Raw genomic sequence first — 15541 nt, forward strand, 5'->3', positions numbered from 1 at the left:
GTGTGCCACTGTTGTGTGTGTGTGACTGTTGTAATGACTGGGTAGTGGCACTTTTGTTGTGCCTTAGGAAGACACTAAGTTTTGCTACAAAACTAAATATTTTAAAGATCAGAATTCATGGGGCTCTGGTCAAGAGCACTGGCTGCTCTTGGAGAGTACTCAGGTCAGTTCCCAGCACCCACGTGTCAGCTCCCAATCGCCTGACTCCAGCCCCAGGGGCTCCAGTGCCCTCTTCTGGCCCCTAAGGGCTTGTGGTGCACATCACCTCACGGAAGCCCATCTACATAAAAACAGATACACCCTTTAAGAATCAGTGTTCATTACAGTTGCTTTCTTTTCCAGTCCTGGAGTCTTTTGTGCTTTTGAAAAGAAAGCATTCAGGCTGGCCTGGCAGCCCATGCATGTAATTCCTCCACTTAGGAGACGAGGGCAGGGGCACTGTCGTGAGTTTGAACCTGCCTCAGATTATCCAGGGAGTTCTGGCCCCGCTGGGGCTGCCGATGAAAGTCTGTGTGCAAAGCAAACAAAAGAAAAAAGAAGCCATTCTGTAGGCTGCCGACAGTGATCGTAGCACGTGAAGACCCTGCATGGCAGACATACAGTGCAGTGGAGCATGCTTGCTTACCTGCCATGTGCAAGACCCTAGGTTCAAACCCCGGCATGCATGGCAAAGAGAAGAGAGAGGAAACGGGAGGGAAAAGAAAAGAACTTGTGCTGGGGTTTGTGTCACGGTTTTCCTGTTGAAGTCGTTTTTTTGAGGGGGTGGCTAGAAAGTTACGGTGCCCCTTTACACTCCACTTTGTTCACGCAGCTGCCACACTGCTCCTGCAGTAGTGCATGCAGCTCAAGTGGCAGCTAGAGCTAGAACCTCCTGTGAAGGGGCAAACAGGATGACCAACTGACTGCCAGGCCTAAAACTAGCCCCTTACGGATTCCAAGATTTGTTTGCTTCTCCCACAGTGTTCTGGAGGGTTTTTCTCTTGTTGCGTGCTCAGTTAGGTTTTTTCAAGGTTTATTTTATTGCATTAAGAAGACATCACATAGGGTGTACCGTAACATTTTTAAGTCTACTGTACAGTCTTGTTAATTAAAGAACAAAAATTAGATAGGTCTCTAGAAAATCCATTTTACATAATTTAGATTTGTTATTTGTTGGTTGGTTGGTTTCTCGAGACAGGGTTTCTCTGGCTAGCCTTGAACTCACAGAGACCCGCCTGCCTCTGCCTCCCGAGTGCTGGGATTAAAGGCGTGCGCCACCACCGCCCGGCTCGTCATTTAGATTTTCTGCCTAAGTCCTCTTTCCCGGCCCTGGCCACCTCCCTGCTGTGTTGTGATCCTCTGACCCTGACTGCTGTAGAGACCTCATACAAGCAGGAGAATCCTGTCTTTGTCTTTTGTGACTGGCTATTTGACTTAACAGGATGTCCACAAAATTCTTCCCTTTTTGTTTTATATAGCAAGATTTCTTTTGTATGCGCATGTGTCCATGTATGTGCAGGTGAGTGTGAGTGAGTGAGTGAGTGTGTGTGTGTGTGTGTGTGTGTTGTGGACACCAGAGGTCAACCTCGGGGATCATTCCTTGAGAGCCTCCACCTTGTCTTTGGAGACAGGGTCTCTTACTGGGACCTGCAGCTCCCCAGTGACCTAGGCTGGCTGCCCAGCAGGTCCGAGACCCTCGTGCCTTTGCCCCACCGACACTGGGATTACAAGCTTGTGCCACCGTGCCTGCCTTTTAATGGGGATGCTGGGGATCAAACTCAGGTCCTTCTGTCTGCACAGAATTACCTCACCAACCGTCTCCCCGGTTCCAAGGTTTCATTTCTTACAGTAGATAGCGAATGGTCCGTTCTACAAATGAACATTACTTTGTTCATCAGTCCATCAGTGAGCATGTAAGTCGTCTCTACAGCTCACTGTACCACAGTGCACATGAGCTAAGTGCTAATCTTGTCTACAGATGCTGAGTTCAGTTCTCGATAGATACCCCAAAGTAAGATTGCTGGTAGTTGTATTGGAAAGTTTTCATAGCCTTTGTACTGAACTAGACGGAGGGTAGTATGTGCTTAGAATGCTTGTGGGGCCCAAGGGTCAATCCCTAGTTTGTTTAAAAACAAACACTTAAAGCATACCAGATGCCATGTGTATTTGCACTAACAGTGTGTGTGTGTGTGTGTGTGTGTGTGTGTGTGTGTGTGTGTGTGTGTTTTGTTGTGTGTTCTCACTAACAGTGTGCACATTAGGGTTTCTCCACATCCTTGCTGACTGACTTGGTCTTGTGTTGGGAGTTTGTTTGAATGTGATGAGATGCTGGCCTCTGATCAAAACCCTTCACTCCCTCTCCCAAGCAGCCACACTGTCATTCATGTGTTCCTGTGCCGTTACTTCAGGCTTTCTGTTTTTCTTCTTCTCTTCCTCCTCCTCCTCTTTTTCTTTCCTTTTGAGACAGGGTCTTGTGTTTCCCTTTGTCGGGTTCTGGAATATCATGAGCCGTTGTGCCTGGCTTTGGGGGTTTGGTTGGTTCATTTGCTGGTGACCGACCATCCTACCAAGTCTGAGATAACACACTGGTTTTGATTTCTTCCTCCCTGGGGACCCAGAGAAAATGAAAGAAAACGTGTCAGGGTTTAATGTTTGAAAATCTTGTATATAACCTTTGGGAGTAAGAATTGGTTTGACTTGATTTTGATGAGCTGTGATAGTACTAGAGTGGATCTGAAGTAATATTACTGCCCATTGTTAGGAGACAGGATGAAGAAAGTGTGGTATATCCCTGCAGTGGTTTATTTAGCCTTGAGGAAAGAAATCTTGTCCTGTGCTACCACATAGGTGACACTGGGGACACTGTGCTAAGTTGGGCAGAAAAAAACAAACACACAGCAGAGGTCCAGAGTAGTAGGCCTCATCACAGCCGAGAGCAGAATGGAGGCTGTGGGGAGAGAAGCGAGGGGGTGTGGGTCAGTGGGCACAGGCGTTGGTTTCTGCAGGCTGAGAAAGCCTGTGCGAGCTGCCGCACACGAGGTTAACACTGTACTGTGCATGTGAAGTGGCTGCCATGGTAAGCTGTGTTTGTGTTCATTGCCCTCAATTTAAAACAAAAAGGATGCTGTGGGCTTGCATTAAATGGACTTTCCTATTTTCTTCCCTCCTTGTCCCCCCAGGAGTTCTGTCAAGCGCTTCAGCAGCCTGATGCTAAAGTTTTTAAAAATTACCTTAAGGTAGGTATTTGGGGAAGGTCCCCGTCTTTATACAGCGAGGTAACGTTTGAGGGTGCAGAGTTTGACTAACTCACTCACTTTGGGGTCTCTTTGCCCTAGGAAGATGTAATTGCAGAAGTTTTTATGAATCCTCTTTGAACTAAGCTATTGAAAAAGATAATTAGATATTTATACTAATTGTCTAAAGAGCCTGAACATATGGTATAAAAATGCCTGGGTTTGGGTTTTCTTGTTGTTTTATAGTTTTATGATGTAATTAAATGGGTATTAGAGGATGGAAAGAAAAGGAATTTTGTGATTAAGTTGCTGATTAAGTTGAAAGGATCTGAAAATACAGAAGCAGAGGTATAAACCACTCGCTTATAGTTCATTTTGAAACATTTGGATGTAGAGTAAACAAAAGGGATCCCCTTGGATCTGGCCAAGAAGGCTGTGTTTTATATTCAAAAAGCATTAAATTTTATAAATAAATAAAATTAAACACCTCAGTTGGTGGTGACACCAGTAATCCCTGCACTTGGAAGGTGGAGGCAGGAGGATCACAGGTTAGTTAGTGGTCAGCCTCCGCTACCTAGTGAGACCCTGTCTAAACAGAGAGAGAGCAGGTGGAGATTACTTTTTCCTGCTTACGGCTGTTTTTTATGTCCAGACACCAGATGGTGCTTCAGGTACCAGTACGGGCGAGTTCCCTGCTCAAGGAGCGCAGTCACTGTGCCAGAACCAGAGCTGGTTCTCACGTGTACTTGGTACTTCCTGTGCACAAACTGAAAAGCAAAGCCCTGTATGCTACATTTCTTGGTAACAAGTTATGAGTGAGTGGTTGGTTCCCGGGCTCCACTTAGTAGAATTCTTCGGGGGTTTTTTTTGTTTGTTTTTGGGTTTTGGTTTTTGGGTTTTTTTCGAGACAGGGTTTCTCTGTGTAGCTTTGGAGCCTGTCCTGGAACTCGCTTTGGAGACCAGGCTGGCCTCGAACTCACAGAGATCTGTTTGCCTCTGCCTCCAAGTGCTGGGATAAAAGGCGTGCGCCATCACTGCCCGGCAGTTAGTAGAATTCTGAAGTCAAGAGCTGTAGGAGATGTAGGTCAGAAAAAAAAAAAAATAGCACAAACTAAAGAGAATTTATGTCGAAAGCATTTGCTATCCTTTTCAATTCTAACATTGTCCCTCATCAGTTATCAGCATAAAGGAAACTTTTTTTTTTTTTAACTTTCTTAACACCGGGGGATAAGAAGGAAAGCACCTGTGAAAATGAGTCCTGGGTAGGAAGAGGAAGTCCCAGGGCTCTGCAGAAGGCTTGTCTCGGTGTTGTTCACATGCACAGCACTGACGGGCTTGGCGCAGCTCCTCAGTGACGGAGAGCCGCGTATCAGTGTTAGCGTCTTTCTTCCTATCTGGCTGATCACTGTATCCATTCTTCCCTGTTCCCTTGGACGGCCTACGCGAGCTCACTCAGTGTTCCTTCTCTGTGACAGCCTGGCTGGTCTATCAAGTGGTCCTTCATCCATTGTTCTTCCTGGAAGTCCTGTTGACTAAGACAAGTTCATGCTGCTCATCTGGGGTCTCAGTTGTTTTCATAGTCTGATGTCAGACCGGGTTTTTCTGTCTCCTGTAAGAATCATCTTTGCTGTTGTTCACCTCGGCCTTATTCCTGGTCCTCCACTAGGAATTCTGTGCTGGTCTCGGCTTGCCTTTGCCATGCTCAGTTCTGGTTTCTTCCTGGTGATGGGACAAACACCATGGCCAAGAGCAACTTAGTGGGGGAAGAGTTTACAGGTCACAGGCCATCGGGAGGGCATTCAAGACAGGAACTTGAAGCAGAAACCATGGAGGACCATGGCCTGCTGGCTCGTCCCAGGCTAATGAGTAGCTAGTTTTCTTACACAGTCCAAGACCGCCTACCCAGGGATTGGCGTTGCCCACAGTTGGGTGGTCCAGCCTCTATCAGTTAACAGTCAGGACAGTGTCCCATGGGCCAGTCTGATCTGGGAAGTCCCTCAGTCAAGACTCCTGGGGCCTCTAGGCTGTGTCAACTTGACAGTTAAAGCTAACTAAGACAGCCTTCTAGGAAGGTTTTCTCTTGCTCATTCAGTGGTCATTCTTACCACTTTTGGGTTTTGGTTTATTTGAGACAGGATCTCTTATGTAGCCCAGGCTAACTTAGAATTAATTCACTGTCTTCCTGCTTTGGCCTCCCAACTCTTAGGAAGGATCTCCCGTGTGAGTCACCGTTCCCATCCTCTCTCGCTTAGGTTGTCGGGTGAACCCCGCTCTCTAGGTCTTAGGAATATGATGGTGAATACGGTCCTTCTCCACGAGCTCCCTGCCTGCCATTGCCATCTCCAGCACTCAGTCAGTGACATCATTGCAGAAGCACTGCATTGCTGGGCGGTGCTTAGCATGACTTCTAGTCCACGCTTTTATCTCAAACATTGAACTGGAAATAGCTTTTAAATCACCGAATGCATAGTAAATCTTTTAAGGCTTAATATTTCTGTCTTATCTTTGACTTTTTTTCTTCCTTGAATTTAATATTCCACTGTTAATTTTCCCAGTACATCAAAAGCTGTCTCCTCTGACTGCCGTTACTCCTGGCAGTGGTCTCTGTTACCAGGGTGACGAGCCTTCAGAAGCCTCCAGGGCTGTCCTGCCTGACACCGCTGTTTCACTGCTGTTTTACAGGTGTTCTTCCAGAGAGCAAAGCCCTGAGGACTGGATTTCCCTGTCCTGTGTCAAGACCAGGAATTCTGGCTCATAATTTATCAAGAAGCAGTTTTGTGTGCCATTACCCCGTCTTTTAACATGGTTCTGAGCTTATTGCTGTGTATGTGGGATTTTCTGTAAAATGGGTGTAATTTTCCCTAAATACAGGTATGTGACAACAAGAAAAGTTGCCTGCATGCCCGTTTAAATTGTTTATGTAAAAATGCTGTTAAAGACATAGATTTATCCTAGTACCTTAATTTTTTTCTTTATGTGAAACTTTAAAGTTCTTTATAAGAAAAACTATAGCAGTGGGAAACTGACTAACAATTGAATGTCAAGTTGGAAATGTTCAGTTTTATGTGTGCACACACATAACTATGGGGTAACAATCAAAACATAATTTTCTGTAGACAGCCGTTACATTTCTTGAAACTGTTTCAATGCCAATGTGTATTCTATAAGAGAATGGGTTCCTAAATTAGTCCGTTTAAAAGTAGGTGCTGGTGTTACACATTTTTTATAAAAAAAAATAATAATAAATTTTACATAGTGAAATATACCAAGTCTTCTCCGGAATTATTATAAATAGCTTCATTTCCCCACCTCAATCAACTCTGATTTCCCACCTAAAGGTTTGCTGATACAAATGTGGATGCCTCCTTTCACTGACTACGCTCCTGAAGGTCACTCAGCTTAGGTCTGTTAAGTTAGCCTTTTTAAATGCACTAGAAACCGGCTCCATGAATCTATGATAGGATTATAAATCCCAGTGTTTTTCTATGAATTAGGTGTATCTAGAGCACAGTAAGTACACCTAGATTTTGTTTGTTTGTTTTTGTCTTGAGACTGGGTCTCGCTATATTAGACCAGGCTGGCCTCACATTCAGAGCTCTGCCCGTCTCTGCCCCCCAGCTGCTGGGATTAAAGGCGTGCATCACCAGGTCTGACCACCTGTGTGTTTATGACTTTGTAGTCAGTCGCTGCTTAAGTACCACAAGTACTGCTGCGTGCTATAGGAGAGAGCTAGAAAAGGCGTGGGTGCAGTAGGAACAGCAGAAAAGAGACAGAACAACAGCAGCATGGCTATAAGCATCGAAGCTTCCATTGTTAAGGCCCAGATCTAACTCCCAAGCATGCAGAGTCCCGGGTTCCAGACCCAGCACTGCATAAAAGTAGAGGGGGAAATAGGGAGGAGAGCAGAGGTCCCAGGCTGTCCTCAGCTACATAGTGAGCTTGAGGCAAGTCTGGGCTACATGAGAACCTGCCTAAAAGTATATAGCAGGTAGAAGCCTGATGGATTGCTGAGAGGGAGTTGGGGGTATGGTACTTAGTGGTAGAGTGCTTGCTTGAGAATCTGAGTTCAGTCCCTACTACCACAGACAGACAGGGAGCAGACAGAAAGATTTCAGGAGGGAGGTGTGTGTTGTCCGTGGACTTGTGACCCGTGGATAGCCTGGAGTGTGTGTGTGTGTGTGTGTGTGTGTGTGTGTGTGTGTGTGTGTGTGTGTGTGTGTGTGTGTACCTACGTACATCTGTGTGTGTGCTGGGGGTTAGGTGGATAAGAACCTTTTTTGAGAGTGTCTTCCACTGAACCTGGAGCTCAGCGTCTCAGCGAGGTTGGCTGGCCAGCAGACTTCCTGCCTCTGTGCCAGTCCTCAGGTTGCAGATGGTGACTGTACCAGCTTTTATGCGGGTGCTGGGTATCCAAATTCGGTCCTCACTCTTGTTCAGCAAGCACTGAGCTGCTGAGCCCCAATTTACTCTGAATTGTGCACGTGGATCTTTCTCTGATTTTAACTCCACAAGAGATAGTCAGCATTTTCCTCCCATTATAAAATAAAGGCAGTAAAATGGACAGCTAAGAATAGTTCTATTGAGTGATAAAACTAGATGAGTGAAGTATATAATACTTCAATAAATAATGATTTTGTAAAAAATAGGTAAGTGGGGCAGGTTTGGTGGCTCATGCTTATAATCGCACCATTCAGAGGAGGCCAAGGCCAGTCTGGACCAGAGTGAGACTCGGTGTCAAAAACAAAAAAGACAAGCAAAACTGGGTGTTTTTTTTGCTATTTTCCTGTGCACTGAGGTGTAATGGCTTCTGTCGCAACAGTGATTGCACAAGGTATTGTAGTGAATAGCACACGTGGTAGTGAACAAGACCTTGTATACTGTGGACTCTGGACCCAAGTTAAGTAGGTTCCAACGCCACTTACACCAGTAACTGAATTTAGGACCTTGAGCAAGTTAAATGACTTCTCCCTGCCTTGGTTTTCCCCTCAGAGATGGGGGAAATAATGGTAGCTACCTCATAACTTGTTAAGAATTCACTGAATTAAAACATAGGCCTCAGTATTAGCTTGTATTACTGTACTATTGAGTCTGTACATGGCTCTTTAAAGCCCCACAACAGAGTAACCTGTGTTTAGACCTTCGGGATCAGGCCGTGGAAATCAGAGTGTAGACGTCAGGAACTTCATGTCAATGTAATAATCATGTATAAGAATGCTCATCTTCATTCCTCGAGGTTACCGTCACGACAGGAAACTGTCCCCTCATTAGGTAACCTTGTTTTTAAGAGCAAGCACCCAAATAATTGTCTCAAGAGCCGACCTCACTTGTTACAGGTGAGAACGCAGAGGTGGATGACTTGGGTTTTGTGGTGGCCGTTGTAGTCCCATGCCCAAAGCGTTTGTTTCCACCTCAGAGCTTGCTAATGGGCTCACCGGTGGCTTGACTTTTGGAGAAAGTACTGTGTGGTATTTTAATGTGTATCACTTATGTGGTAAACATGTGAAGTCCTTTGGCTTAGTCCTATTTCCTCCATCATTTTTGAGCTGTGGGTTTTTCTGACTCGGAGGGACCTGTCACTCATGTCATGATCAGAACTGAAATAGGTTTTAATTGTAAGCAGAAAGTGCATTTACTGTTAGAATGATTTCATTGCCTAAACTGTTGAAAATTCTAATAAAATAACTTTCTTTCTAAGAACTCCTTGGATTGGGCCTTTTGTTTTTGTTTTGTTTTTTTTAAATCTTCATTTTGCATGTGATGAAAACAGGCCTAGAGAGTTTCAGGTCCGGAGTGAGTGGAGACTTCGGCCCCTTGTCTGTTCCAGCGGAAGCCTTTGCCCTTAACCTGGACCATCAGTGTAGATCTGCTCTAGGACCCACCCCCTTCCCTTCCCTACTCAGAAGTTAGACCTTCGATCCACTGGAGCGAGACCTGGCCATACTGATCACAGTACTGGGTTACGTGGTCAAGTTCAGTGCGTAAACTCTCCAGCATTCCCAGTTTCAAGAGCAGAATGGACATTATACAGAACCGATTCTTGCTCATGCAAGCCAAGTGATGTTTAAATCCAATCCAGCCCTCGGCGGAAGTCCTCGGCGGCGGCCAGCATCCTGCGGACCTGAGACTGTGGGCGTCGCCAGCTCGCCGCACTCACCCTGCGGTGCAGAGAGTTCCCGACCTCCGCCCGCCCGCCCGCGGTACGGTAGGCGCCGTCCCGCACCGCCGACTGCAGCTGCAGCAGCCGCCACCGGAGAGATGAAAGATGCTCGGCCGCCGCGGCCCCATAGGCCCGCGGGAGTGCGCACGCGCAGGCGCGCCCCCCACCCCCTCCCGCCGCCGCCGCCGCCGTCGGTCACGTGCTCCGCGGCCCGGGCTGGCGAAGCCGGAAGTAGCCTGGGGCGCGAGCAGGCCCCGGAGCCGCGGGCTGTGCGCGCCGGAGAAGGGACTCGGCTGGGTAAGCGGGGTCGGGCGGAGCGGGCCGGCGCGTCCCCGGGGGTCGGGGAGGCGGGATGCTGCGTCAGAGCCGGGCCGCGGCCCGGAGGGGTCCCGCAGCCGCGCGCTCGCCCCGCCTGGGCCCTGGCGACCCGGGCCGAAGGGAGGGCTGCCTGCCCGCCTGCCTGCCTGCCCAGCCCGGAGTTGACGCGCCGCTCCCACCCTTGGCCCAGCTGACGACACCGGGGTTTAAATGGACTGGCAGCCGCCGTCGCAAAGGTTGACTCACCCGAGGCTGCCAGCACGAGACGGGGCTTGGGGTTTTTGTTTGTTTGTTTGTTTTGTTTTTTTTCATGTGCACGGACAAAAAAAAAATAATGCAAATCCCCATGTTGTCTTCTTCCTCTTCCACCTAGCTTGTGGGTTGATTTGCCTAATACATTTCCCTGGTGTTTCCTGCCAGTCGTCCCAAAACAGGTTCTCCCCGAGAACTGTCAAATGCATCATCAAAACCCGACCTTTTCCCCACTCTGGAACCTCGGCTATCTGTCGAATAAATGGTTGGCTTGAGTTTGAGTTTGGAAACCCAGCAACTTTGTCCGTGCACCATGCCACCAAACCTGTTTTATCCCTGGTAACTTTCGTTTTAAACAATTAAAGGAAGTAGACTGACGACAGCGTCGCCAGTATTGTACTTGTTGAATGCCAGTTTACACACGCTTGTCAAAATTTGGGGAGACTTAATAGCAAGCGTCGGGTGGGTGTGCTGAGTCATGTTTTAGTCATGAGGGGGTTATTGGAAGAAAGTTTCAAACGATCACCGTCGTGGACCCTTCTTTTTTACATTGGTGTATAGAAAGCAGGTATCTTAGCCAAGTGTGTTTTTAAATTATCCACTCGCTACACATAAGTACTCGATGATACTGTCATTTAGTTATCTGACAGCAACAATGTAACATCAGCTAGGGAAGGTTTTCCATTACATATTTGAGTTTACCATCTCTTGAATGAAATGCAGTAATTGGTAAATGCATTTATTATTTATGAAAAGGGAGTCTTATTCACACACACACACACACAGGGCATCTGACTAGTAGTGAGTATTATTATTGCTTACTTCAAATAGATTGGATGGGCAATTATTTATCTAAATTGCATAGATGATAAAATTATAAAGATAGCTGGTGTATAAGAGCTTGGTGACACTTGGACCCTTGGCCATTTTCTATGTTCCTAACCATCCTTGGAAGACTGCAGTTCTAACTTACTGGAAGTGGACTGTAAGATTTTTGTGGTCCAAACTTAGAGCAGACTTGGAGGAGTCTGATGTGTCGAATGTGGGTGCCATTTTTTTTTCCAGTTGCACAGCTTTCCCGTGTTAAAAGGACACGTCTGCTCTTGGTGCTTCTTAAGACTTGGGAATATGTACTTGGTGTGTGTATACCCTGTCTATTTAGAAGTTAGGGGAATGACTGCTTTGCAATGGTTTTTTACATTTTATTTATTGTGTGGGGGGGCTCATGCCTGTTGTGGCACAGATAGTCCTTTCCCTCTGCCGCATGGGTTCCAGACACTGAACCTGGGTTGTCTGGTGTGGCAGCAAGCCCCTTTGCCCACCGAACCCTTTCACTGGCCCAGGAACCCGTCCTTAAGCAGCGTCAGAGGAGTTATTGACGTTTCAGGAATAGCAAGTTCTAGACTTCCCAATTACAGTTTCTGTGTAGTCGAAATTTTGCACGATGGAACTATTACGTAGTGATGATTGCTTTCTGTTCGTATTTGTGCTAATGTAGGCTATAAGAAGACGGACCCCCCACCCCACCCCTGTGTCAAAAAAAAATCAATGATTAATCTATTAATCTTTCAAAACAGTTGGAGGAGATAAGTAGTCAGTATTACTCTAATTGGCAGAGACAGTATTAGATAATGGAGGGATTTTTTTTCCCGTTCTGTGATGCAAATTCTATTGAATATATGGAGAAAAGAAAGCCCGACATGGGGGGGTAGAAGATAGGGCTCGGTGTTGAGGAGCCCTTGCGGCCCTTGTGGAGGGTGGGCGTGGAGCAAGTGGCTCACAACTGCGTCTCACTCCAGCTCCGGGGAGTCCAGCCTTCTCCCACCCCTGCAGCAGCACACACACAGACCCACACACTCATATGCAAAAAAAAAGCCAGATCTACCTGTAATTCTATCATTGTGGAGGCCAAGGCAGAAAAGCAGGCAGGGTTATACAGAGAGCTCTAGGCCAGGCTGGGAAATCCGGTAAAACGCCATCTCCAAAGCACAGCAAAAGCAATTGAATGCGTGCCAGTGGTTTTAATATCGTGGGTTTGTTTCTGTAGTGCCCCCAGAGTGTTTTGTCCTCTAATATCGTTGGAAACCTTTCTGACACTGGACTGCCCATGCACTCCTGCTCGGCAGTAAATAATGCATAGTCCCCCTTCGGATGAAATGCGGCTACCGTTTGGTTCTTGGCGGTGTTATTTCCTTACCAGCCTACATGCAGATCTCTTCTCTCCCCTCAGCGTGAGGAGAGGCGCCCGAGCAAGCCGAGAAGATGCAGAGTACGTCCAACCATTTGTGGCTCTTGTCTGATATCTTAGGCCAGGGGGCCACTGCAAATGTCTTCAGAGGAAGACACAAGGTGGGTACAGGGCTGTCGCTCTTTGCCTCGCTTTATTTTCTTCCGACGAGCACGTGTGTATGAAAACGTTTGGCTTTGTGACTCTGACTTCCTTTTGGGAAGGGAGGGTCTAAAGAAAAAGGATTGTATGATTTTTGTGATTACTTAAGATTCAGTTTGGGGAGCCGGGCGGTGGTGGCGCACGCCTTTAATCCCAGCACTCGGGAGGCAGAGCCAGGTGGATCTCTGTGAGTTCGAGGCCAGCCTGGGCTACCAAGTGAGTTCCAGGAGAGGCACAAAGCTACACAGAGAAACCCTGTCTCGAAAAAACAAAAAACAAAAAACAAAACAAAAAAAAAAAAAAAAAAGATTCAGTTTGGGGAGGGGGCAGTGAACACATCTATCCAGTGGTGAGTTTATGGGATGGGAAAAACTGGAAGTTGATTGGAAAGTATTTCCTTCCGTCCTGCTTAACTTCCCGATGGTGACGTGTGGTAGAGGGAGGCATGGTGGGCAGAAAGATTTGCTCAACCAAGGGCTCATGCTGTCTCCAAAATAACATCCTACTCACACACCTTTAATCCCAGCGCTTGGAAGGCAGAGGCGATGTGAGTTCGAGGCCAGCCTGGTCTACAAAGCAAGTTCCAGGACTTTGTGTTTGTTACACGAAGAAACCCTGTCTTGAAAAAAAAGTACAAAATGGCGTCCTCCAAGGTGGATTGGTGGGAAAGGAGATTCTCAACCTGGAGACCAGAGTTAGAGGCTGTGCCCCGGTGGGAGGCAGTGTGCTCTGGGAGAAGTGGGAGGGAGGTAAAAGGATTGACCTCAGCAGCAGGTCGAGAACCCAGGCGGGTTGGATGAATTCTGTATTGGAGGATGAAATTAAAGATAACTACCAGGAAAATTTAAAATGGAGAAATTGAAGATCATGTGCAGAAAGCTGAAAAAATAATAGAGTGGGAATTGCTTTTATGGGTCAAATAATGACACAGGAACCCTGAATGTATTAGTTGGGAAGGCTCCTCTGTTGTCCCGTAGCTTTGAGATTGCCATTGAGACAGGCATGCATGGGTGAGGGACTGCTTCCTCTGGGGAGAGAATATGGTTATAAACAGCTGTATGGCTCGTAAAGAATGAGTCATCGATGTCATATGGATGGCTTTTAGCAGTTTCCTCTTAACCCTGGAACTGTGCAGGCATTCTGAGTCCTTATTTAAGTTCACTTTGATCATGCTTCGATATTTATTTGCTAGAAATTGTTTTTCTATTTTTTTGCTTTGTGCCAAGAAGCGAGTAAGGGAATGTAGTGTTGGAAACACACCTGAGCTCCTGTCTTCCTTTGGGTCAAGTTACTAGAATGGTTACTTTGTGTCGGGCACTGTGGGGGCCTGGGGTCGTTACATTATAACCAAGTTTGCTTGTGTATGGAGGGGCCTTTAGGAAGGATTTAAGTTGGAAACTAAATGACAGTCAGTAATGATAACTTGGTTGGCATGTGTTTAAAGTGCTGGCATTACTAGATAGTTTATCTACTGGTCCTGTATCTTCAGTATCCTTCGCGTAAGTACCTAGATATGGTAGATGCTCTGAAATATTCACTGGATGAAGGAATAAATGGATGGATGAGGTCAGCACTCGGGAAGCAGAGGCAGGCAGATCTCTGTGAGTTCGAGGTCAGCCTGGCCTACAGAGCGATTTCCAGGATAGCCTCCAAAAGTTACACAGAGAAACCCTGTCTCAAAAAACAAAGATGTACTTTTAAAATATATTGTAGGAACCAAAAATAATAGATTTGAGGAGGATAAGAATGGACCTAAGAGGTTTCTATGATCCAGTTTATTATTTGGTCATTAATCTCTCCAGAGATGTATTTCCAGAAACCAATGGTTGTTCTTAGTAACTTCAAGTATTTAAGACTGTACTAAAAAGCAGGATGTGGGGTGCAGGGTATTGAAGACCACAGTCTGCTCTTGCAGAGGACCTGGTTCTAGTCCTAGCACCCATATCAGCTGGCTCCAGGGAGAGCTGATGCCTCTGCCCTCCAAGCACGTGCACCCGGTGTTTACATACCTGCACACAGACCCTCACGTACCCCTGCTGTTGCTGGAGGGCTTCTCTCCAGGCTCCACCAAGCCCCACAGACCCACAATCCACATATAAAATAATCACTCAGACGCTTATATTACTTACAAACTGTATGGCCGTGGCAGGCTTCTTGTTAACTGTTCTTATATCTTAAATTAACCCATTTCTATAAAACTATACCTTGCCACGTGGCTGGTGGCTTACCGGCGTCTTTACATGCTGCTTCTCCTGGCGGTAGCTGCAGTGTCTCTCCCTCAGCCTTCCGCTTCCCAGAATTCTCCTCTCTCCTTGTCCCACCTACTTCCTGCCTGGCAACCTACTTCCTGCCTGGTCACTGGCCATCAGTGTTTTATTTATATAGAGCAATATCCACAGGATTGTGGGACTGCAGGGCTTGGGGAACCTGGAGAGAAGCCCTCCAGCAACACCTGCTTAGAAACAGTGCGATTGGGCTGGAAGGCTGCCTTAGTGGTGAAGGGTTCTAGCTCTCTCAGAGGACCCAGTGTGATTACCAGCATCCACATGGCAGCTCATGGTCTGTGCCCAGTTACAGGAGATCTTATGCTTTCTTCTGCCCTTCAAGGACACCAACAAACATACATGCAGGCAAAACACCCATGCACGTAAAATAAATGTAATAATAAAAAAGTAAAGGAAAGATAAATCTTTTTGAAAAAAAATCCTGCTTCCCCTTTGGTTGTTTAAAAATTTTTTGATCATGACATTCACCCTCTGTGTACTGCTCTGGACACGGTGTTCTTCAGTGTACTGTTACTACAAATATATGGATTATTTAATCTTTAAGACAGTTTTATTTATTAGTGTGTGGTATATGTGTGCAGGCACATTGCCATAGCATACATGTTGGAGGCCAGAGGGCACCTTTTGGGAGTCAGTTCTCGCCACCGTTGGTCCTGGGGATCCCCGAGCCAGGTCATCAGGCTTGCACAACACGTACTTTTATGCACTGAGCCACCCCCCTGTTCTCCTCGACCTCAGTCTTCCTTATTGAAGCCGCCACTCGCTGGCTGCCGTTTTGGCGGATGGAGTCTATGGGTATGATAACCGCAGTGAAGGTGAAGAGAAGGGCCTTGAAGAAAGGGCGTGCAGACCCTGCAGGTCCTTATCATTCGTATAACTGTGACTTGTGGCAGTGAGTGGCCGATGGCGGCGTAGGCGACCGAATGGA

The 15541-nt window shown here is 46.7% G+C and overlaps 2 protein-coding genes across 3 annotated transcripts in view; both read left to right on the plus strand.

Moving 5' to 3' along the window:
- The window catches only part of Xpot (exportin for tRNA), a 40235-nt gene extending 33758 nt beyond the window's left edge, over positions 1–6477 (plus strand). For both annotated transcript variants that reach the window (XM_006973340.4, XM_006973341.4), the window contains exons 24-25: positions 3159–3215; positions 5895–6477. In XM_006973340.4, the coding sequence (XP_006973402.1) occupies positions 3159–3215; positions 5895–5921 (84 nt within the window). In that variant the 3' untranslated portion in view covers positions 5922–6477. The remainder of the gene's footprint in view (positions 1–3158; positions 3216–5894) is intronic.
- A 3066-nt stretch (positions 6478–9543) lies between these two features.
- The window catches only part of Tbk1 (TANK binding kinase 1), a 39942-nt gene continuing 33944 nt past the window's right edge, over positions 9544–15541 (plus strand). The window contains exons 1-2 of the mRNA XM_076554173.1: positions 9544–9666; positions 12170–12288. Coding sequence (XP_076410288.1) covers positions 12202–12288 — 87 coding nt within the window. The 5' untranslated portion in view covers positions 9544–9666; positions 12170–12201. The remainder of the gene's footprint in view (positions 9667–12169; positions 12289–15541) is intronic.

The sequence above is a fragment of the Peromyscus maniculatus genome, chromosome 18 (assembly GCF_049852395.1).
Source record: "Peromyscus maniculatus bairdii isolate BWxNUB_F1_BW_parent chromosome 18, HU_Pman_BW_mat_3.1, whole genome shotgun sequence".
Taxonomy (NCBI): Eukaryota; Metazoa; Chordata; class Mammalia; order Rodentia; family Cricetidae; genus Peromyscus; species Peromyscus maniculatus.